Here is a 24,387-nt window from a genome sequence, read left to right on the forward strand (position 1 = left end):
AAAAAGATGTTGGACATCTCCTTAAGAATAAACAGGGGTCCAAATCTTTCCATAATGTACCTAAGGATGAAAAACAAGCTTTGCTTGATTTACAATCCGATACGTCAGTCCTTTTCGTCCTGCTGATAAGGGTGGGTCGGTTGTACTCATGGACAGTTTATGTTTATATGAATCAATGTATTATGAGTCACATTTTTTACATTCCGAAAGTTGCCTATAAACTTTGACAAAACACTTCAAACTGCTTTTGTAATCCAACTTTAGGTATTAGTAAACGTTAATAAACGATCAAATTGATCACGGGGCGATCTGTATTCAATAGCAGCAAGTCTTGACATCTTCGTCCATTTTCTAGCTTTCATAACTTCCTCTGGGGGACTCGACGAGAGGAAGTGCCTATTACTCATTTGACCAAGGATTAACTTCAATACAATTCACAACACTGGCGACATCGTGCGTAAGCTGTAGGAACTGTAAACCGGTCGCTATCTATTTTACCTTGCCATAGACAATACAGATACTGGCGGATTGATATTTGTTTTATGTTTTTTGTGAACTGGTTTCCTTGGGATTTTGCCTCCTACACACATTCTGTTATAGTCACAGACATCATTTAACCAGGTTTATGAACTTCGGAGTGTTTTCTATCCGCACATACTAATCATATGCATATACTATATTCCTGGCATGACTAGCAGGACGTTGAAATTTTGCGGGATTTTTAACAAAAAGCTGCGAAAATTCACAGCATCCTTAACAGGTTTAAACTTTGATCTTATTTACAACATGATGCTTGTACTGTATTGTCACTAAACCACACTGTAAAAACTGCAAAGGTAAACATGTATATAAAATACGTAATAATGAAGAATGTGACATAACAAGTGATATGACACTGAACAATATAGCATTACGTAATATACAATTATATAATATACAATTGTAATTAATATAAAAAACAGCAAATGTTTAAATGTATGTAATTAACTGATTACATTAAAAAATAAAAAATAAAAAATATATAGTATTATAAAATATAAAAGAACAAATGTGGAATAATGTCTGACAGCAATACAAAGTAAATCATCATCAACACATCAGGAAACTTGACCCAAAAGCAAAAAAATATTAAAAAGCTGTTGTCAATATTATCCATATTAGTTGCAGAGGAAAGTAAGACTATTGATGTTATAAATCCCTAATTTGCAAAATTCCATAGAACAATATCAGAAATATAATCTTAAACTATAGATAGTAAACAGATTGGTACACAAGAAGAAATATGGAAATGGAAAAAATCCCATTGAAAAAAAGCAGAAGCATAACCCATCCCATTTATCACCAATATACATAATTATCATCATAAGAAAATAAAACATCTATTCCAGCATTTACTCAAAAGTTAAAGTTCATGGTCTGGAAAACCATCTCGATATGGTTGCAAGAGAATAGAGGTGTGAGGCCTGGTTTTGGATTAGAACCGTAGCTCGTCAGTCCTGCTTCTGTGGTGATTCTCTTCAGTCCAGCTTCTGTGGTGATACTCTTCAGTCCAGCTTCTGTGGTGATTCTCTTCAGTCCAGGATCTGTGGTGGTTCTCTTCAGTCCAGGATCTGTGGTCGTTCTCTTCAGTCCAGGATCTGTGGTGGTTCTCTTCAGTGGCAGGGTCCCCTCACATTCTGAAAGAAGATAATGAGTTAGCAATTTACACTCCGACTAAAATATTTATGTACACACACAAACACACTTACTGCCAGGGTGTCATACTCTGGTGACCTGGTCTTCATGTTCAGAGGTGTGTACATGTCACTGTTGGGGTCACTGTTAGGGTCAGGATGGACACTCTGTGGACAGAAAGAGAGAGAGAGAAAGAGAGAGGGAAAGATATATATAGAGAGGGAAAGATATAGAGAGAGTAGGAGAGGGAGAGAGAGAGGAAATGCATGTGTTCTTTGAAACACAACTTTCCATACTTTTCTCTAAACACATTCAAGTACTGTATAAAACACAAACACACTCACGAACAATCAAAATGTATTATAAGAGACTTACTGCCAGCGTGTCATAGTCAGGGGACATGGTCCTCATGTTCAGACCTGTGTACGTGTCACTGTTACAGTCAGGACGGACACTCTGTGGGGAGAGAGCGAGAGAGAGAGAGAGAGAGACAGAGAGAGAGACAGAGAGAGAGAGAGAGAGAGAGAGAGACAGAGAGAGACAGAAAGAGAGACAGAGACAGAGAGAGACAGAGAGAGACAGAGAGACAGAGAGAGAGACAGAGAGAGAGAGAGACAGAGAGAGAGAGAGAGAGACAGAGAGAGAGACAGAGAGAGAGAGAGAGAGAGAGACAGAGAGAGAGACAGAGAGAGAGACAGAGAGAGAGAGAGAGGGAGAGAGAGAGAGACAGAGAGAGAGACAGAGAGAGAGACAGAGAGAGAGACAGAGAGAGAGAGAGAGAGACAGAGAGAGAGACAGAGAGAGAGAGAGACAGAGAGAGAGGGAGAGACAGAGACAGAGAGACAGAGAGAGAGAGAGAGAGAGAGAGAGAGAGACAGAGAGAGAGACAGAGAGAGAGACAGAGGGAGAGGGAGAGACGTAACAATGAAAATAGTATGAAAGAGACTGTCTTGACAGTAAATTAATGAAAATGGAGTTGTAACTCAGGGTTTCCCAAACTCAGGGCTGGACCTCCTCTGGGTGCACATTTTGTTTTTTGCCCAAACACTACACGGTGGGGGGGGGGTGTCCTGGTGTAACTGATAACTGATAGAATCACCTGTGTGTCTGTTGTCGCATCACTTCCTCCTGTGGATCTCCTGTAAAGAGGAACAGAGTGAGTTCTGCTCTCTACTGACCTCTAGTGGAAGGTGATGTGTTACTAATACAGTTTAGCAGTTAAGGGCATTGGGCCAATAAATACCTTTATGAATGAATTAAGTTAGTAACAAATCTGAGTGTTAAGGTGGAAGAATAATACAAATATCAGTTTTCCTTCTTCACTCACCTGAACCACATGAGTCCAGAGAGACAGAGGATGAGAACCAGAACCACTGTGATTCCTACAGCTGCAGTCAGAAATGAGGTCTGTTTCCCTAATAGATGAAATGGATGATATGAGAACATGTTATTATGAAGTGAAAATGAATATACAGCAAAACAGGACATTAATGCTATACTTGTATATAGAAGCCTATGTATAGTTATAAACCAAAGTGTAATGAGGCAAACTAGAAGAATATTACCTTGAAACATCATTTGTTATTGAACATCATTTTGTATTGAAGTATTGAAGATGTAACTTTACCTGCTACAATGATCATCAGAGCTGTAGAGTTATTAGATCCTCTTCCATTCTGGGCCTCACAGTAATATTCTCCTCTGTCCTCAGAGCTGATGTTAGTGATGCTGTAACTCTGTCCTGATGCTTTTGGTGAGGTTACGTTCTTCTTGTACCAGGTGTATTTGTCCACAGGTGGGTTGGCATCACTGCTGCAGGTCAGAGTCACTGAACTGCCCTCCACTATTTCACCAGAGGGACTGACTGACAATGAGGTGTTCCTTGGACCATCTGGTGTAAAATACATTGTATTTATTTATAGCAACATTTGTGTTTAGTTGAAATAATTTATACATTATAATAAATGATTAATTCAGAGCAAAAGAAAATGTGAAACAGAAATACTAAAAATAATGATGACATTGTGGTAATGCACATTCAGGGAAATGGATGAGTCACGATCGTGTGGAGAGACGGACCAAGGCGCAGCATGAGTGGAGTTCTACATCTTTATTTTTAGTGAAACTTAAAATAAACCAAGAAACTAACAACGACGACAGTACTGAGGTGCAACATGAACTCACTCAAAAACAATATCCCACAAAGCAGGTGGGATAAAGGGCTTCCTGAATATGATCCCCAATTAGAGGCAACGATGACCAGCTGCCTCTAATTGGGAACCACGCAAACCAGCAACATAGAAAATAAATGACAAGAACACCCCCCTAGTCACGCTCTGACCTAAACACCATAGAGAACCGAGGGCTCTCTATGGTCAGGGAGTGACAGGATGTTACACACTAAAATATGTATTGATAGATATAATTATTGTGTAAAACAATCTATTCTAAATTCAAGTGTCAACATTGTCAGTATATCAAACTGGACATTAAAATCCCCAATGTACTTACATGTGACATTGAGAGTTTCTTCAGCAGAGGGGAGATCCTCATGTCCTTCTACAGAACAGGAGTATCTGCCTGTATCCTCACTGCTGACTGAGAACAGGATATAGACAGGAGAGGAGGTGTTGCTGTTTGGTATAGACTGTCCATTCTTATACCAACTGTAGGCTGTGATGGGGTCCAGTGTACAGTTGGTTCTACATCTCAGTGTGACTCTCTCCCCCTCTGACACAGATGTAGGATCCATCTCCAACACAACATCTAGAGTAAAAGGAACCACATCATTATTCTCCTCCTATATATGTCCTCTTATGTGAAATATTATATATTTTTTCCCCTGTTACATAACACTGCAGTGTCTGCATGACTGCCCTTAAATAAGGTAATTACGGTCATTAATTTGATATATTTAGACAGGACAGTCAACTCTGTAATAATTTCCACTGTTTTCCAGGAAGTCCTAGGTTCCATAGAATCAATAAAACAGATTAAAACACAACATTCTCATTCGCATACATACAAACAACACTCACATTACAGTTATCTAGATATGTGTCATAGATGTGAGATGAGTGACAGATTACCTGTGACAGTCAGGGAGACAGGTGAGCCAGAAAACTTTCCTCCAGATGTTATGAATCTGAACCTGAACCCAGCAGAGTCACTCAATCTCAGGTCTGTGATTCTCAGGGTACAGTCACTCTCCTTATCCCCAAGGTACTCTATATGACCCTCATACCCTGGCACTGAGCTCAGATCTTCAGCCTCCATACCAGACCATTTAGTAAACCAGAAAGCTTGTTTGATCTCATGATAACTGGGATATGTGTAAGAGCAGGATATGTCCACTGTTGACCCCTTCAAAGCACAGATCTTCTGATGGGTGTAAGTCACACTCCAACACTTCTGACCTGAAATACAAGACAATATAACACCTTTATAAAATTCTTCATTACAATATCTACTGTACACTTATGCTGTTACGTTCCCCAGCAAGAAAACCTCAAATATAACCAAAACACAAATGGGAATTAATAAAAGAGTCACTGACAAAGACAAAAATGAGACCAGTGGGCTCTGAAAGACACTCATGGGGGAGTCCATTGAAAATGTACTATCAACAACAACTGGAACAAAAAGACATGAGCTTCCACAACATTTACCCAAGAAGAGGCAAACAAAATAAAACCCCCCAGTTGTAACAGATTCTGACTAATGAGTGACACCAATCAGGGCACCTCACCTCCAAGTATCAATGAAAACAACAACACAACAATGTTTAAATCATATGCTGTGAAAGTAACCAGGAAGTGACTATCATTCAGCTTTGTAGTTTTTAAACTTTAGTAGTTATTTTTCATGGGTCTTCAGTGCTCAAAAAAGTAGTGCAATGTTGTACAGGCTCAACAACATAATGAAAGGTATTTGGTAGAAGTAAATTCATCCATTGACTGCATTTTCATGAATTTGATTATATATCTTGAAGCCCATTCAACACTGCGTGGCAAAGCATACAGAACTAAAGCAGAAGTGGACGTCACATTCACAGCAAATTAAATAATGATCGTCTGACGACCTGAAACAAATGTTGTATGTAAAAGTCCACACTTACACACTGCAGGAGAGCGGAGATCCTCATGGCCTTTTACAGCACAGGAGTAACTGTCTGCATCACTAAAGGAGTCTGAGTCCAGGCTGGAAGTGTCCTCCTTTACTTTGTGTCCGTTCTTGTACCAGATGTAGGTGGGGTTGTCAGTCAGAGTACAGGTGGTGATACAGGTCAGTGTCCTCTTCCCTGCCTCTGTGGCAGGAGTCACCTTCACCTGCAGGTCTGAATACAGAGTCAATGACAATAACATCATTAAACCAATAGTGTATTATGGATAAAACATGTATAATGAAACATCTAATAGAAATGTATGTATTAACATGATACTGTATGTATTAACATGATCCAGTGTTACCTGTGACAGTCAGAGTTGTTCCAGGGAAGCTGTGTCCCCATCTTGATGTCTGTGTGTTGAATATGAACTTGTACTCAGCAGAGTCCTCCTCTCTCAGATCTGTGATTCTCAGGGTGGAGCGACCTCTCTCATTCTCTCCAACATACTCCACACGACCTGCATACCCTGGGTCTGTGGTTAGGTCCTCAGGCATCAACTTATCCCTCCACCTGTCACTCTGTTTAGGACTAAACCAGAGTGATGATTTGACTGTATCATCACCACTTCTATAAGTACAGGATATATCCACTGTTGACCTCTTCAAGACACAGATTGTCCTCTTGGTGTAAGTCACTCTGTAGCAGCTCTGACCCTGAACACCTGAAACATAATGATAAGAATGCATGATTTACTCAGTGGGATCGTGAGCATCAGTAATCCAAAATATTTCTGCCATCCTGTGTTACTGTTATGCTAAGTGTTATCTATGAGGACTGTTTATTAGAAAGAATAATTACACTTGAAAAGGTATACTAGAATACTGAGTTGAATCCACACTCACACACTGCAGGAGAGAGGAGATCCTCATGGCCTTTTACAGCACAGGAGTAACTGTCTGCATCACTAAAGGAGTCTGAGTACAGGCTGGAAGTGTCCTCCTTTACTTTGTGTCCGTTCTTGTACCAGATGTAGGTGGGGTTGTCAGTCAGAGTACAGGTGGTGCTACAGGTCAGTGTCATCCAATACTCCTCTCTTGTCCACATTCCCCCAGTCACCTTTAGATCTGTAGTTATGAAACAACAATGGAGAACATCTGTCAGTCAGCACCATTCCAAGTTCTCATTGAAAATGTAATACATCATTAGAAGTGGTAACTGTTCTCTTTATGTCAGATTACAGAACCTGTGACAGAGAGAGTGACATCTGAGCCAGATGTCCATGAGCTTGTTGAAAATGAGAAGTAATATGATGCTGAATCCTCCTCTCTCAGGTCTGTGATTCTCAGGGTGCAGTCATTCTCCTTATTCCCACGGTACTCTATACGATCCTCATATTTATCTTGGATGTGAGTCCAGGTCAAACTCTTCCTTTTATACCATGTGGTTGCTGTGACTGTAAGACCTCTGGGATATGTGTAAGAGCAGGATAGATCCACTGTTGACCCCTTCAAGGTACAGAAACGTTTCTTGGTGTAGGTCACAATCCTGCTATTCTGACCCAGAATCACTGAAACCCAGTCACACAACAAAAGGGAATCAGAATGAAGTCAAGGTCTTTCGGCTCACACTGACAGTAAGGTTTGTCCACACTTTGTTGCCATAGTTGCTGAGTTGAGTGTGAATGGAAAGCACAGATAAGGGTCACTCAGTGAGGTGTGAAAGATAACTATTTAAAGTGAAGTGGAGACTCCTAACAGAACACACCAGAATAACATTATGATTCTTATCCTTTTAGAAATGTCTGTAGATTGTTAAACAGAGCAACTAAAACATAAGAATGAGACCATACCTGCTACAGACCAGAGAAAGACCACCAGCACACTTCCTGCTGTTCTCAAGGCCATTGTTGCATCTCCCACCCTGCAGTCTTAGAAACATAAACAACAACTCACTCTATAGCTGGTGAATAACTCCACCTGATACATTGAAGTAGAAACTGTAAATGGGGTACAGGGCCTCATTACTGAAAATGAACCAGGCTCATATTGTGTTGTGTTGTATTGTGCTATATGATTGTCTATGTGAATAATGTCAGTATGTAATGTGTGTGACGAGTTGCATGTCTGTCTACATCTGTCTATTTAAGCTGACATGATGTATGATGCAAAAATAATTTCCTAATGTATACAACAGTCATCATCATTATAAACAACAACAATCACTAATTGAATAAATCTGTAGTACTGTAAACACATATTTCTGACCACAAGGTTCAATGATAGGAGCTACCTCCAAGCTGTGAGGCTAAACAGCAAGTGACTCACAAACATGCACACCCAAACACACCCCCAAACACACACCCACAGACACACACACACACACACACACACACACACACACACACACACACACACACACAGACACACACACACACACACACACACACACACACACACACACACACACACACACACACACACACACACACACACACACACCCAAACACACAGACAGACAGACAGACAGACAGACAGACACACACCAGCCTTCGCTTTGGCAAATTTGGTAAATGTTGCTTGTTGTCCTGCTATTTCCTGAGTACTTTATTATTTTATGACATTTCAGTAGTTCTAAACCTGCAACTGCCTCCTGACTCTCTACACTTGTGACTGTGTGAGTGGCCGAGATGGACACATTTCAGTGCCACCAGCTTGCACCTCCACCCAGGCTGTCCAAGCATCACGAGGGGCTGGTATTTAAGACCTGCTCTATGTTGATGTTAAATGAGTAGCCCACTTCAACAATTAGTACCTCCCCTGCACCCCCCCAACAACAATATCTGGAGTATTTGGCACACAGGAAAACACATGATAATCAACATTAAACCAGCTTCAAATCAAATTGTTTTTGTCACATGTGCCGAATACAACAGGTGTAGACCTTACAGTGAAACGCTTATTTACAAGCCATTAACTAACCATGCAGTTTTAAGAAAAATACAACAATTTTTGTTTTTGTTTTTAAAGTAACAAATAATTAAGAGCAGCAATAAAATAACAATAGCGAGGCTATATACAGGGGGTAAAGGTACAGAGTCAATGTGCGGTGGCACCGGTTAGTCGAGGAAATTGAGGTAATATGTACTTGTAGGTAGAGTTATTAAAGTGACTTATGCATAGATAATAACAGAGAGTATTGTAGCAGCAGAGTAAAAAGAGGGGGGGGAATGCAAATAGTCTGGGTAGCCATCTGTTCAGGAGTCTTATGGGTTGGGGTAGAAGCTGTTCAGGAGTCTTATGGGTTGGGGTAGAAGCTGTTCAGGAGTCTTATGGGTTGGGTAGAAGCTGTTCAGGAGTCTTATGGGTTGGGGTAGAAGCTGTTCAGGAGTCTTATGGGTTGGGTAGAAGCTGTTCAGGAGTCTTATGGGTTGGGTAGAAGCTGTTCAGGAGTCTTATGGGTTGGGGTAGAAGCTGTTCAGGAGTCTTATGGGTTGGGGTAGAAGCTGTTCAGCAGTCTTATGGGTTGGGTAGAAGCTGTTCAGGAGTCTTATGGGTTGGGTAGAAGCTGTTCAGGAGTCTTATGGGTTGGGTAGAAGCTGTTCAGGAGTCTTATGGGTTGGGGTAGAAGCTGTTCAGGAGTCTTATGGGTTGGGTAGAAGCTATTCAGGAGTCTTATGGGTTGGGGTAGAAGCTGTTCAGCAGTCTTATGGGTTGGGTAGAAGCTGTTCAGGAGTCTTATGGGTTGGGGTAGAAGCTGTTCAGGAGTCTTATGGGTTGGGTAGAAGCTGTTCAGGAGTCTTATGGGTTGGGGTAGAAGCTGTTCAGGAGTCTTATGGGTTGGGGTAGCCATCTGTTCAGGAGTCTTATGGGTTGGGGTAGAAGCTGTTCAGGAGTCTTATGGGTTGGGGTAGAAGCTGTTCAGGAGTCTTATGGGTTGGGGTAGAAGCTGTTCAGGAGTCTTATGGGTTGGGGTAGAAGCTGTTCAGGAGTCTTATGGGTTGGTGTAGAAGCTGTTCAGGAGTCTTATGGGTTGGGGTAGAAGCTGTTCAGGAGTCTTATGGGTTGGGTAGAAGCTGTTCAGGAGTCTTATGGGTTGGGGTAGAAGCTGTTCAGGAGTCTTATGGGTTGGGTAGAAGCTGTTCAGGAGTCTTATGGGTTGGGGTAGAAGCTGTTCAGGAGTCTTATGGGTTGGGGTAGAAGCTGGTCAGGAGTCTTATGGGTTGGGTAGAAGCTGGTCAGGAGTCTTATGGGTTGGGGTAGAAGCTGTTCAGGAGTCTTATGGGTTGGGGTAGAAGCTGTTCAGGAGTCTTATGGGTTGGGGTAGAAGCTGTTCAGCAGTCTTATGGGTAGGGGTAGAAGCTGTTCAGGAGTCTTATGGGTTGGGGTAGAAGCTGTTCAGGAGTCTTATGGGTTGGGTAGAAGCTGTTCAGGAGTCTTATGGGTTGGGGTAGAAGCTGTTCAGGAGTCTTATGGGTTGGGTAGAAGCTGTTCAGGAGTCTTATGGGTTGGGGTAGAAGCTGTTCAGGAGTCTTATGGGTTGGGTAGAAGCTGTTCAGGAGTCTTATGGGTTGGGGTAGAAGCTGTTCAGGAGTCTTATGGGTTGGGGTAGAAGCTGGTCAGGAGTCTTATGGGTTGGGTAGAAGCTGGTCAGGAGTCTTATGGGTTGGGGTAGAAGCTGTTCAGGAGTCTTATGGGTTGGGGTAGAAGCTGTTCAGGAGTCTTATGGGTTGGGGTAGAAGCTGTTCAGGAGTCTTATGGGTTGGGGTAGAAGCTGTTCAGCAGTCTTATGGGTAGGGGTAGAAGCTGTTCAGGAGTCTTATGGGTTGGGGTAGAAGCTGTTCAGCAGTCTTATGGGTTGGGGTAGAAGCTGTTCAGGAGTCTTATGGGTTGGGGTAGAAGCTGTTCAGGAGTCTTATGGGTTGGGTAGAAGCTGTTCAGGAGTCTTATGGGTTGGGTAGAAGCTGTTCAGGAGTCTTATGGGTTGGGGTAGAAGCTGTTCAGCAGTCTTATGGGTTGGGGTAGAAGCTGTTCAGGAGTCTTATGGGTTGGGGTAGAAGCTGTTCAGGAGTCTTATGGGTTGGGGTAGAAGCTGTTCAGGAGTCTTATGGGTTGGGGTAGAAGCTGTTCAGGAGTCTTATGGGTTGGGGTAGAAGCTGTTCAGCAGTCTTATGGGTAGGGGTAGAAGCTGTTCAGGAGTCTTATGGGTTGGGGTAGAAGCTGTTCAGGAGTCTTATGGGTTGGATAGAAGCTGTTCAGGAGTCTTATGGGTTGGGGTAGAAGCTGTTCAGGAGTCTTATGGGTTGGGTAGAAGCTGTTCAGCAGTCTTATGGGTTGGGGTAGAAGCTGTTCAGCAGTCTTATGGGTTGGGGTAGAAGCTGTTCAGGAGTCTTATGGGTTGGGGTAGAAGCTGTTCAGGAGTCTTATGGGTTGGGTAGAAGCTGTTCAGGAGTCTTATGGGTTGGGTAGAAGCTGTTCAGCAGTCTTATGGGTTGGGGTAGAAGCTGTTCAGCAGTCTTATGGGTTGGGGTAGAAGCTGTTCAGCAGTCTTATGGGTTGGGGTAGAAGCTGTTCAGCAGTCTTATGGGTTGGGTAGAAGCTGTTCAGGAGTCTTATGGGTTGGGGTAGAAGCTGTTCAGCAGTCTTATGGGTTGGGGTAGAAGCTGTTCAGCAGTCTTATGGGTTGGGGTAGAAGCTGTTCAGCAGTCTTATGGGTTGGGGTAGAAGCTGTTCAGCAGTCTTATGGGTTGGGGTAGAAGCTGTTCAGCAGTCTTATGGGTTGGGGTAGAAGCTGTTAAGGAGTCTTTTGGACCTACACTAGGTGCTCCGGTACTGCTTGCCGTGCGGTTGCAGAGAGAACAGTCTATGACTAGGATGGCTGGAGACTTTTTTTAGGGCCTTCCTCTGACACCGCCTGGTATAGAGATCCTGGATGGCAGGAAGCATGGCCACAGTGATGTACTGAGCCGTTCTCACTACCCTCTGTAGTGCCTTGCATTCGGAGGCCGAGCAGTAGTCATACCAGGCAGTGATGCAACCAGTCAGGATGCTCTCGATGGTGCAGCTGTAGAATCTTTTGAGGATCTGAGAACCATGCCAAATCTTTTCAGTCTCTTGAGGGGGAATGGGTTTTGTCGTGCCCTCTTCACGACTGTCTTGGTGTGCTTGGACCATGTTAGTTTGTTGGTGATGTATACACCAAGGAACTTGACGCTCTGAACCTGCTCCACTACAGCCCCGTCAATGAGAATGGGGGCGTGCTCAGTCCTCCTTTTCCTGTAGTCCACAATCATCTCTTTAGTCTTGATCACGTTGAGGGAGAGGTTGTTGTCCTGGCACCACACGGCCAGGTCTCTGATCTCCTCCCTATTTGCTGTCTCGTCGTTGTTGGTGATCAGGCAGGCCGACCACTGTTGCGTCATCAGAAAACTTAATGATGGTGTTGGAGTCGTGCCTGACCATGTAGTCATGAGTGAATAGGGAGTACAGGAGGGGACTGAGCACGCAACTCTGAAGGGCCCCCGTGTTGAGGATCAGCATGGTGGATGTGGTGTTACCTAGTCTTACCACCTGGGGGCGGCTCAACAGGAAGTCCAGGATCCAGTTGCAGAGGGAAGTGTTTAGTCACAGGGTATTTAGCTTAGTGATGAGCTTTGAGGGCACTATGGTGTTGAACACTGAGCTGTAGTCAATTAATAGCATTCTCACATAGGTGTTCCTTTTGTACAGGTGTGGAGTGCAATAGAGATTGCATCATCTGTGGATCTGTTTGGGTGGTATGCAAATTGAAGTGGGTCTAGGGTTTCTGCGATAATGGTGTTAATGTGAACCATGACCAGCCTTTCAAAGCACTTCATGGCTACAGATGTGAGTGCTATGGATTAGTAGTAATTTAAGCAGGTTGCCTTAGTGTTCTTGGGCACAGGGACTATGGTGGTCTGCTTGAAACATGTTGGTTTTACAGACTCAGACAGGGAGAGGTAGAAAATGTTAGTGAAGCCACTTGCCAGTTGGTCAGCGCATGCTAGGAGTACACATCCTCGTAATCCATCTGGCCCTGCGGCCTGGTGAATGTTGACCTGTTTAAAGGTCATACATCGGCTGTGGAGAGCGTGATCACACAGTCGTCCAGAACAGCTGATGCTCTCATGCATGTTTCAGTGTTACTAGCTTCGAAGAGAGCATAGAAGTAATTTAGCTAGACTGGTAGGCTCTTGTAATTTAGCTCGACTGGTATGCTGGTAGGTTCACCGGGCAACTCTCGGCTGTGCTTCACTTTGTAGTCTGTAATAGTTTGCAAGCCAATGCTGCTGGTTGGGGTATGTACGTACAGTCACTGTGGGGACAACGTCATCACTGCACTTACTGATGAAGTCAGGGACAACTGTGATGTACTCCTCAATGCCATCAGAAGAATCCGGAACATTTTCCAGTCTGTGTTAGCAAAACAGTCCTGTAGCTTAGCATCTGCTTCATCTGACCACTTTTATATTGATTGAGTCACTGGTGTTTCCTGGTTTAATGTTTGCTTGTAAGCAGGAATGAGGAGGATATAATTCTGGTCAGATTTGCCAAATGGAGGGCGAGGTAGAGCTGTGTACACGTCTCTGTGTGGAGTAAAAGGTGCTCCAGAGGTTTTCCCTCTGGTTGCCAAATGGAGGGCGAGGTAGAGCTGTGTACACATCTCTGTGTGTGGAGTAAAGGTGCTCCAGAGGTTTTCCCTCTGGTTGCCAAATGGAGGGTGAGGTAGAGCTGTGTACACATCTCTGTGTGGAGTAAAGGTGCTCCAGAGGTTTTCCCTCTGGTTGCCAAATGGAGGGCGAGGTAGAGCTGTGTACACGTCTCTGTGTGGAGTAAAGCTGCTCCAGAGGTTTTCCCTCTGGTTGCTAAATGGAGGGCGAGGTAGAGCTGTGTACACGTCTCTGTGTGTGGAGTAAAGGTGCTCCAGAGGTTTTCCCTCTGGTTGCCAAATGGAGGGCGAGGTAGAGCTGTGTACACGTCTCTGTGTGGAGTAAAGGTGCTCCAGAGGTTTTCCCTCTGGTTGCACATTTAACATGCTGGTGGAAATGAGGTATAACAGATTTAAGTTTCCCTGCATTAAAGTCCCTGGCCACTAGGAGCGGCGCCTCTGGATGAGAGTTTTGCTGTTTGCTTATGGCGGCATACAGCTCATTGAGTGTGGTCTTAGTGCCAGCATCGGTCTGTGGTGGTACAGTGGGGAGAACAAGTATTTGAAACACTGCCGATTTTGCAGGTTTTCCCACTTGCAAAGCATGTAGAGGTCTGTCATTTTTATCATAGGTACACTTCAACTGTGAGAGACGGAATCTAAAACAAAAATACAGAAAATCACATTGAATGATCTTTAAGTAATTAATTTGCATTTTATTGCATGACATAAGTATTTGATACATCAGAAAATATGTTGACTATTCTATATGGAATGTTTATAATATCTTAGAATGTGTTGCCTTGTCCCTCTAAGTTCTACATGGAACAGGTCAAAGTTCCATTTACATTTGGTCAGTTCCATGATGTCATTCATTATATTCTACAAACACATTCAATTTACACTCCTCATCAGCTGCATCAAAGTGGTACTGAAGGTTCCAGTGTTCTATACTAGAGCTCCTCCTACTGGCATCTCAACATTACTGCACCATCCTAATAATAATGTCCTCAATAATGTTGGGCTAATAACATTACAAACTGACAATACATCAGATAGAAAGGTGAAACACAACTCTGGCTACTACTTGACAATGTCACATTTAAACACAAAAACACTGATGTCTGTAGTAGTACAACATGCCACTAGCATATTATGTTACACTGTTAACCCTTGTGTACAGTACTGGTAGTAGCATTAGTTAGCAGAGGAATCAGTATCATCATCACCATAGTCTGCTGTATTGACTGCTGCTGTCCATATACTGTATAGTCTAATGTAGCATGTTATCCAAATATAGTCTAATGTAGCCTGTTATCCATATATAGTCTAATGTAGCCTGTTATCCATATATAGTCTAATGTAGCCTGTTATCCATATATAGTCTAATGTAGCCTGTTATCCATATATAGTCTAATGTAGCCTGTTATCCATATATAGTCTAATGTAGCCTGTTATCCATATATAGTCTAATGTAGCCTGTTATCCATATATAGTCTAATGTAGCCTGTTATCCATATATAGTCTAATGTAGCCTGTTATCCATATATAGTCTAATGTAGCCTGTTATCCATATATAGTCTAATGTAGCCTGTTATCCATATATAGTCTAATGTAGCCTGTTATCCATATATAGTCTAATGTAGCCTGTTATCCATATATAGTCTAATGTAGCCTGTTATCCATATATAGTCTAATGTAGCCTGTTATCCATATATAGTCTAATGTAGCCTGTTATCCATATATAGTCTAATGTAGCCTGTTATCCATATATAGTCTAATGTAGCCTGTTATCCATATATAGTCTAATGTAGCCTGTTATCCATATATAGTCTAATGTAGCCTGTTATCCATATATAGTCTAATGTAGCCTGTTATCCATATATAGTCTAATGTAGCCTGTTATCCATATATAGTCTAATGTAGCCTGTTATCCATATATAGTCTAATGTAGCCTGTTATCCATATATAGTCTAATGTAGCCTGTTATCCATATATAGTCTAATGTAGCCTGTTATCCATATATAGTCTAATGTAGCCTGTTATCCATATATAGTCTAATGTAGCCTGTTATCCATATATAGTCTAATGTAGCCTGTTATCCATATATAGTCTAATGTAGCCTGTTATCCATATATAGTCTAATGTAACATGTTATCCATATATAGTCTAATGTAGCATGTTATCCATATATAGTCTAATGTAGCATGTTATCCATATATATCACATCACTGTGTCTCATGTTAATACTACTCCTAAACACAACCCACCATCACTGTGTCTCATGTTAATACTACTCCTAAACACAACCCACCATCACTGTCTCATGTTAATACTACTCCTAAACACAACCCACCATCACTGTGTCTCATGTTAATACTACTCCTAAACACAACCCTCCATCACTGTCTCATGTTAATACTACTCCTAAACACAACCCACCATCACTGTGTCTCATGTTAACACTACTCCTAAACACAACCCACCATCACTGTCTCATGTTAATACTACTCCTATACACAACCCACCATCACTGTGTCTCATGTTAATATTACTCCTAAACACAACCCACCATCACTGTCTCATGTTAATACTACTCCTATACACAACCCACCATCACTGTGTCTCATGTTAATACTACTCCTAAAGCTCTTAAGAAGCATCCACTCAATCTTTCTCACTCTTATTGTCGCACTGTTGCTCTCAGAGCTCTTAAAATAGCATAAAGTCTTCATGTGAAACACCATGTACAATGTACTTCCCATCTTTGTAGCATAGAATATAGCTCAGAATTTGTCAAGGGTGCCAATAATTTTGGTTCAGATTAATATGTCAAAATGCATTTTAACACACACGCACACACACACACACACGTCGCACATGCACAGACACACACACACACACACACACACACACACACACACACACACACACACACACACAGACACACACACACAGACACGTCGCACATGCACATGCACACGCACGCACACACACACACACACACACGTCGCACATGCACAAACACACACACACACACACACACACACACACGCACACGCACACACAGTTATCATTGACCCTGTTATACTATGACAGTGAACATGACCCTATTGAATGGAGATCTGGGTATTACTGGTATACTCTACTGATCATGTTTTAAACATGTACATGAATAAACTGAACTAAACTAAACACATGAAACCACAGTCCAGGGTCTGTATTCACAAAGTCTATCAGAGTAGGAGAGCTGATCTGGGATCAGTTTAGCCTTTTAGATCATAATTATATGGACCGTCTGAGACACTTTATGAATACAGGCCCTGATGTAACAACCAAAACACAGTTCAATATAAACCACCAAGTACAAAGATACAGGAAGTCATGTGATGTTTGGCTAAAAACAGCAAAAATAAAACTATATTTCAAGATATCATCAAATGTACTTACAGAGTGAAGTGAAGAGGAGAGGTCTTGAACAGTTAGTCAACTTACTGTCACTGTGTGGAAACAAGAAGTAGTCTACTGTAAGTGTTAGTAGAAGCAGGCAAAGCCTAAGTGTGAGTTCTGTGGTTGACACATTTTAAAGTAGTCTAGACAGGTCATTAACATGCAGCAACAACATGTCACATAAGCGATGTTACTGTATCTAAATAGAAAATGGTTTAAAGTCAGAATACTGAAGTTGCATTTCTTTATTTGAGGAGTGGACCTACATGTTTTACAAGAGACAAAATGTGACCCATTCCCATCACTCCTCATCAGCTGGTACTGAAGGTTCCAGAACAGATGAAAGGGGAGTATCTTTGGTTCCAGTGTTCTAGACTAGAGCTCTCCCTACTGACATCTCAACATTACTGCAGCTTCCAGGCCTCATATGTCCCTACAAGTCTGATGAAAATATACAAAATAGAAGGTAAAATAACATTTGAAAATGTCAAAAATATATATACAATAAAACAGTCACGCACGTAAAATTACTGTGTAATTGGGACTTATGTTGAACTGGCATTTGTATTGAGTGAACTAGTGATCTCAACTAGCTTGTTAGCTACATGAAGCTGCTGTTATTCAGTGATAAACAAGCATTTTTGTGCATCACACAGCTCCTCTGAATGTACTGGATTGTGAACAATATGATGCACTGCCACTGAATTACAGCAAGACCCCATAGTTAACTAGTGAGCTAGTAGGTTAGCTGACATTTAGCTATCAACATTAGCTAGCTAGAAACAACAGACAACAGTGAGCTGTCATTATGACAAGGCCAAGGCAAGCTGCTCTGAATGTCCACTGTGTTCTTGTGTGAAAGAGATGTGTTCAGCTCACTTATCTTCAGAACAACGGATCCAAAGTGAACCCTGACATCCATATAGCTAAGTCTGTCTGTCTGGGATTATTGTGTCCCATTGTGTCTGCATGATGGGTGTTATATTTAAATTACAGTGAATAATCTTTCATGTAATTGTTTTTTGCTGCTTCGTTATTGTTATTTTATTGTGTAAATCATTTTTTAAATCATTGTTATCATTTAAAAAATCTATTATTTTGTTGCTTAAGGGCTTGTCAGTAAACCATTTCACAGCAAGGTCTACACCTGTTGTATTTGGCGCATGTGACAAATACAATTAGATTTGTTTTGTGTGTCTAGCTGCTGGACATTGCTCCCTCTGACACTGGGTTTTTGAACCTCTAAAAGTCTGAGCCGTTTGGGGGGGGGGGGGGTGCTACTAGCTGACATATGGAATTGTTTCAAGGTGGTCGTACCATGGATCACTTAGCTATTTGAAATACATAAAAATGGTTTGATAAAATATTGAATTAGCCCTTTACTGCTATAGCCCATATAAACACATTGAGTAACACGTTCATAAATGGCTAAATTAAAAAAAGACAGTGAAAAAATGTATCGTAAGGACTAATGTTTTGAAGTGACTGTCCTATATCTAGGAGATATAACAAAATGTGCTTGTTTTGGGACACATACACTATACAAAAGTATGTGAACATCCCTTCAAATGAGTGGATGAGGTTATTTCAGCCACACCTGTTGCTGACAGATGTAGAAAATTGAGGACACAGCCATTCAATCTCCATAACATTGGCAGTAGAATGGCCTTACTGAAGAGCTCAGTGACGTTCAACATGGCACCTTTTATATCTTTATGTTTGAAGCCTGAAATGTGGCAAAAGGTCGCAAAGTTCAAGGGGGCCGAATACTTTCGCAGGGCACTGTAGTCTAATGTAGCCTGTTATACATATATAGTCTAATGTAACATGTTATCCATATATAGTCTAATGTAGCATGTTATCCATATGTAGTCTAATGCAGCCTGTTATCCATATATAGTCTAATGTAGCCTGTTATCCATATATATCACATCACTGTGTCTCATGTTAATACTACTCCTATACACAACCCACCATCACTGTGTCTCATGTTAATACTACTCCTATACACAACCCACCATCACTGTGTCTCAGGTTAATACTACTCCTAAACACAACCCACCATCACTGTGTCTCATGTTAATACTACACCTAAACACAACCCACCATCACTGTGTCTCAGGTTAATACTACTCCTACACAACCCACCATCACTGTGTCTCATGTTAATACTACTCCTAAACACAACCCACCATCACTGTGTCTCATGTTAATACTACTCCTAAACACAACCCACCATCACTGTGTCTCATGTTAACACTACTCCTAAACACAACCCACCATCACTGTGTCTCATGTTAACACTACTCCTAAACACAACCCACCATCACTGTGTCTCATGTTAATACTACTCCTACACAACCCACCATCACTGTGTCTCATGTTAATACTACTCCTAAACACAACCCACCATCACTGTGTCTCATGTTAATACTACTCCTAAACACAACCCACCATCACTGTGTCTCATGTCAATACTACTCCTAAACACAACCCACCATCACTGTGTCTCATGTTAATACTACTCCTAAACACAACCCTCCATCACTGTGTCTCATGTTAATACTACTACTAAACACAACCCACCATCACTGTGTCATGTTAATACTCCTTAACCTCTTATGAAACATCAACTTAATCACTCTTACTTTAGTCCACTTTCAAAATGTCTCCACAACAATCTATTGCTCTCAGAGCTCTTAAAATAGCATGTACAAGTCTTTATGTGAAACCACATGTACAACGTACCTCCCATCTTTTGTAGCAGACAATATATCTCAGTATTTGTCAAGGGTGCCAATCATTTTGGTCTTGACTGTATATCCAACAATCAGATGAATATGTCAAAATGTATTTCCACTCTCACACACAGTTATACTTGACCCTGTTATACTATGACAGTGAACATGACCATTTTGAATGGAGATCTGGGTATAACTGTCAAACTCTACTGATCATGTTTTAAACATGTAAATGAATAAACTGAACTAAACTAAACACATGAAACCCCAGTCCAGGGTCAGTATTCACAAAGTGTATCAGAGAAGGAGAGCTGATCTGGGATCAGTTTAGCCTTTTAGATCATAATTATATGGATCATCTGAGACACTTTATGAATACAGGCCCTGATGTAACAACCAAAACACAGTTCAATAATAACCACCAAGTACAAAGATACAGGCAGTCATGTGATGTTTGGCTAAAAACGTCAAAACTAAAACTATATTTCAAGATATCATCAAGTGTACTTACAGAGTGAAGTGAAGAGGAGAGGTCTTGAACAGTCAGTCAACTTACTGTCACTGAATGGAAACAAGAAGTAGTCTACTGTAAGTGTTAGTAGAAGCAGGCAAAGCCTAAGTGTGAGTTCTGTGGTTGACACATTTTAAAGTAGTCTAGACAGGTCATTAACATGCAGCAACAGCATGTCACATAAGCGATGTTACTGTATCTAAATAGAAAATGGTTTAAAGTCAGAATACTGAAGTTGCATTTCTTTATTTGAGGAGTGGACCTGCATGTTTTACAAGAGACAAAATGTGACCCATTCCCATCACTCCTCATCAGCTGGTACTGAAGGTTCCAGAACAGATGGTTCCAGTGTTCTAGACTAGAGCTCTCCCTACTGACATCTCAACATTACTGCAGCTTCCAGGCTTCATATGTCCCTTCTAGTCCGATGAAAATATACAACATAGAAGGTAAAATAACATTTGAAAATGTCAAAAATATATATACAATAAAACAGTCACGTACGTAAAAATACTGTGTTATTGGGACTTATGTTGAACTGGTGTTTTAATTGAGTGAACTAGTGATCTCAACTAGCTTGTTAGCTACATGAAGTGGCTGTTATTCAGTGATAAACAAGCATTTTGGTGCATCACACAGCTACTCTGAATGTACTGGATTGTGAACAATATGATGCACTGCCACTGAATTACAGCAAGACCCCATAGTTAACTAGTGAGCTAGTCAGTTTGCTCTCATTTAGCTATCAACATTAGCTTGCTAGAAACAACAGACAACAGTGAGCTGTCATTATGACAAGGCCAAGGCAAGCTGCTCTGAGTTTCCAGTGTGTTTTTGTGTGAAAGAGATGTGTTCAGCTCACTGATCTTCAGAACAATGGACTCAAAGTGAACCTTGACATCCATATAGCTAAATCTGTCTTTCTGTCTGGGATTGTTGTGTCCCATTGTATCTGTATGATGCGTCTTTTTTGAAAATTACAGTGAATAATCTTTCATGTAATTGTTTATTGCTGCTTCGTTATTGTTATTTTATTGTGTGATTCATTTTTTTATCATTTTTGTCATTTAAAAAATTGAATATTTTCTTACATAAAAACAACTGCATTGTTGCTTATAACCTGTTAGAGATCGGGCTACTTTTTCCAACATTCTGTTAAAAATCGCGCAACATTTCAACGTCCTGCTACTCATGCCAGGAATATAGTATATGCATATGATTAGTATGTGTGGATAGAAAACACTCTGAAGTTTCTAAAACTGGTTAAATGATGTCTGTGACTATAACAGAACGTGTTTCGTGGTCAAAATCGCAAGGAAACCTGATCACAAAATTGACGAAGAAATAATGAATCCGCCAGTCTCTGTATTGTCTATTGCAAGGTATAATAGATAGCGAACGGCTTACAGTTCCTACAGCTTCCACACGATGTCGCCAGTGTTGTGATTTCTATGCAGGTAAATCCTTGGTCATAAGAGTAATAGGCACATCCTCTCGTCGGGTACACAGCATGTCAGGACCCGGTTTCGAACCTGGGTCTCCGGAGTGAGAAACAGTCACTTAACCAACTGAGCCACGAATAGTCAGCAGAACCCAGAAGATGAGGCAGACACAGCAGTACTTAAGACGGTGTATTTAATAAAGAAAAAATCCTAAAATACAAAAAATGGCAAATCCAAAAGGTGGTAGGAAAAACACAAAAAGACCTCAAAAGAAACTCACCAAAAATAAACAAAAACAAAAAAACAGAATACCACAAGAACTTCACCCGGAATCGACAAGAGCACACAGACCACTAGGGCAGGGTGCTAACATACAAACACAGAGCACAGAACTGAGGGAAACAAAGGGTTTAAATACAATCAGGGGAAACGAGACACAGGTGCAAATAATAATGGGGATCAAGGGAAAAACATAGGGACAAAAAGCACAATGGGGACATCTACTGACCAAAACCCGGAACAACCCTGGCCAAATCCTGACAGAATCCCCCCTAGGAACGGCTCCTGACGTTCCTACCAGCTCTCTCAGGGTGGAGGACCCTGAACTGACGAATGAGGTCAGGGTCCAGGATGTCTTTGGCAGGAACCCAGGAGCGCTCCTCAGGACCGTAGCCTTCCCAGTCCACCAGATACTGCCAGGACCGCTGCACCCGGCGGGAATCCAGTATCCGGTGGACGGTATAAGCCGGCTGGCCTCCAATGACACGAGGCGGAGGGGGAGGTCTGTCTGCCGGGACAAGGGGAGAAAAAACAACAGGTTTTAACAATGACACATGAAATGTGGGATTAATCTTAAGGGATCTGGGTAAGTGTAGGCGATAAGAAACTGGGTTAACTCTCCTGGCAACCTTGAAGGGACCGATGTATTTTTGGGACAGCTTGCGAGACTCCACCCGTAGAGGTAAGTCTCTTGTGGAAAGCCAGACTCTCTGGCCGGGGCGCAGGGTAGGCCCGGGACGGCGACGTCTGTTGGCTTGTTGTTGATACCTCTGTGAGGAACGCATCAGATTAAGACGGGTCTTCCTCCACATAAGCCGACAGCGTCTGACGAACCTCAAGGCTGAAGGCACTCTGACTTCTGCCTCCTGGTCCGGGAATAATGGAGGAGCATAGCCAAACTGACACTCGTGCGGGGACATACCAGTGGAGGAGGAGCGCAAGGTGTTGTGCGCGTATTCGGCCCAAACAATAAAGGATGACCATGTGGACGGGTTGTCACGAGTCATACATCGGAGGGTGGTTTCCAGCTCTTGATTCATCCTCTCTGTTTGGCCGTTGGACTCCGGATGGTACCCTGAAGATAGACTGGCAGAAGCCCCCATGAGTTGGCAGAAGGCCTTCCAAAACCTTGAGGCGAACTGGGGACCTCTGTCAGAAACCACATCTTGAGGAATGCCGAAGACTCGGAACACATGATTAATTACCAACTCAGCCGTTTCCTTGGCAGAAGGTAACTTAGTCAGAGGGACGAACCTGGCCGCCTTTGAAAACCTGTCGATTATGACTAGGATAGTAGTATTGCCATGGGATGGAGGAAGTCCAGTAATAAAGTCCAATGAGATATGGGACCAGGGTCTGTGGGGAACAGGTAAAGGGTGAAGGAGTCCTTGAGGGCGGAGGTGAGAAGATTTGCCCTGGCAGCACACGGGGCAGGCATTGACGAAAGTGGCAACGTCTTCTCTTATGGTAGGCCACCAGAACTTACGCTGGATGAACTCCAAGGTGCGACCTACGCCCGGATGACAGGTGAGGCGAGAGGAGTGCCCCCACAGAAGGACCTGAGTCCTCACTGCCTTGGGGACAAACAACCGATTGGCAGGGCCTCCTTTAGGGTCTGGTTCGCTAGCTTGAGCACGTCTCACGGTATCCTCAACTTGCCACGAGATCGGAGCCACAATCTTAGCAGCAGGAAGGACAGGCATGTCCGTGTCATCTCGAATGGCAGGAGCGTAGACTCGGGACAGGGCATCCGGTTTGAGATTCTTCGACCCGGGCCGATAGGTGAGGATAAACTGGAATCGATTGAAGAAAAGAGACCATCTAGCTTGTCTAGAGTTCAATCGCTTCGCCTGCTGGATATACTCCAGATTTTTGTGGTCCGTAAGCACTTGAAACGGGTGAGAAGCCCCCTCGAGCCAGTGTCTCCATTCCTTCAATGCCATCTTAACCGCTAGGAGTTCACGATCCCCACAACGTAGTTCCTCTCAGTCGGGGTAAGCCGGTGTGAGAAGAAAGCGCACGGATGAAGCTTCTTGTCTTCACCCCTCTGAGACAGGACAGCTCCAACACCAACCTCTGATGCGTCTACCTCCACCACAAATGGTTCATCCGTAGTCGGTAGTATCAGGATGGGAGCAGAGAGGACGCGCTGCTTGAGTCCTTGGAAGGCCGTCTCAGCTTCTCTTCCCCACACAAACCTTGCATTGCCACCTTTGGTTAAAGCTGAGAGAGGAGCTGCCACCAAACTGAAGTTCTTGATGAACTTGCGGTAAAAGTTTGTGAAGCCCAGGAAACGCTGAACATCCTTAACGGATTTGGGGGTGGGCCAATCCGCTACCGCCCCTACCTTCCTAGGGTCCATTTGGACTCGACCGGGTTCCACTACAAATCCCAGGAATTGTACTCGGGATGAATGGAATTCACATTTTTCCGGCTTAACGTACAGATGGCTGTCCAGGAGGCGTTTGAGTACTTGTCTGACATGCTTAGTGTGTTCTTGAAGGGAGCTCGAAAAGA

At 42.5% G+C, this 24,387-nt stretch overlaps 1 protein-coding gene and 1 long non-coding RNA gene across 2 annotated transcripts in view; both read right to left on the reverse strand.

Moving 5' to 3' along the window:
- LOC135534114 (uncharacterized) overlaps positions 1-24,387 on the reverse strand; it is an 82,521-nt gene that overhangs the window by 32,122 nt on the left and 26,012 nt on the right. The gene's annotated exons all lie outside the window — the stretch shown is intronic.
- On the reverse strand, positions 1,108-22,422 carry LOC135525447 (B-cell receptor CD22-like). The gene is made up of 14 exons (XM_064953080.1): positions 22,278-22,422; positions 7,632-7,709; positions 7,026-7,349; positions 6,685-6,906; positions 6,144-6,503; positions 5,792-6,010; positions 4,764-5,090; positions 4,186-4,440; positions 3,302-3,565; positions 3,002-3,089; positions 2,774-2,813; positions 2,050-2,130; positions 1,749-1,841; positions 1,108-1,676 (listed from the first exon to the last, which is right to left on the reverse strand). The coding sequence occupies exons 2-14, from the start codon at positions 7,684-7,686 to the stop codon at positions 1,653-1,655; spliced, it is 2,352 nt and encodes a 783-aa protein (XP_064809152.1). The 5' UTR covers positions 7,687-7,709; positions 22,278-22,422; the 3' UTR covers positions 1,108-1,652.

Source organism: Oncorhynchus masou, chromosome 5 (assembly GCF_036934945.1).
Source record: "Oncorhynchus masou masou isolate Uvic2021 chromosome 5, UVic_Omas_1.1, whole genome shotgun sequence".
NCBI lineage: Eukaryota > Metazoa > Chordata > Actinopteri > Salmoniformes > Salmonidae > Oncorhynchus > Oncorhynchus masou.

Excerpts from the sequence above, each read along its gene's own strand:
- LOC135525447 (XM_064953080.1), bottom strand. The coding sequence starts at position 7,686 with ATGGCCTTGAGAACAGCAGGAAGTGTGCTGGTGGTCTTTCTCTGGTCT. Across the intron at positions 7,350-7,631 it reads CTTTCTCTGGTCTGTAGCAG|TGATTCTGGGTCAGAATAGC; the intron begins GTATGGTCTCAT and ends ACTGGGTTTCAG. Across the intron at positions 1,842-2,049 it reads CTGACTATGACACGCTGGCA|AGTGTCCATCCTGACCCTAA; the intron begins GTAAGTCTCTTA and ends TTCTGTCCACAG.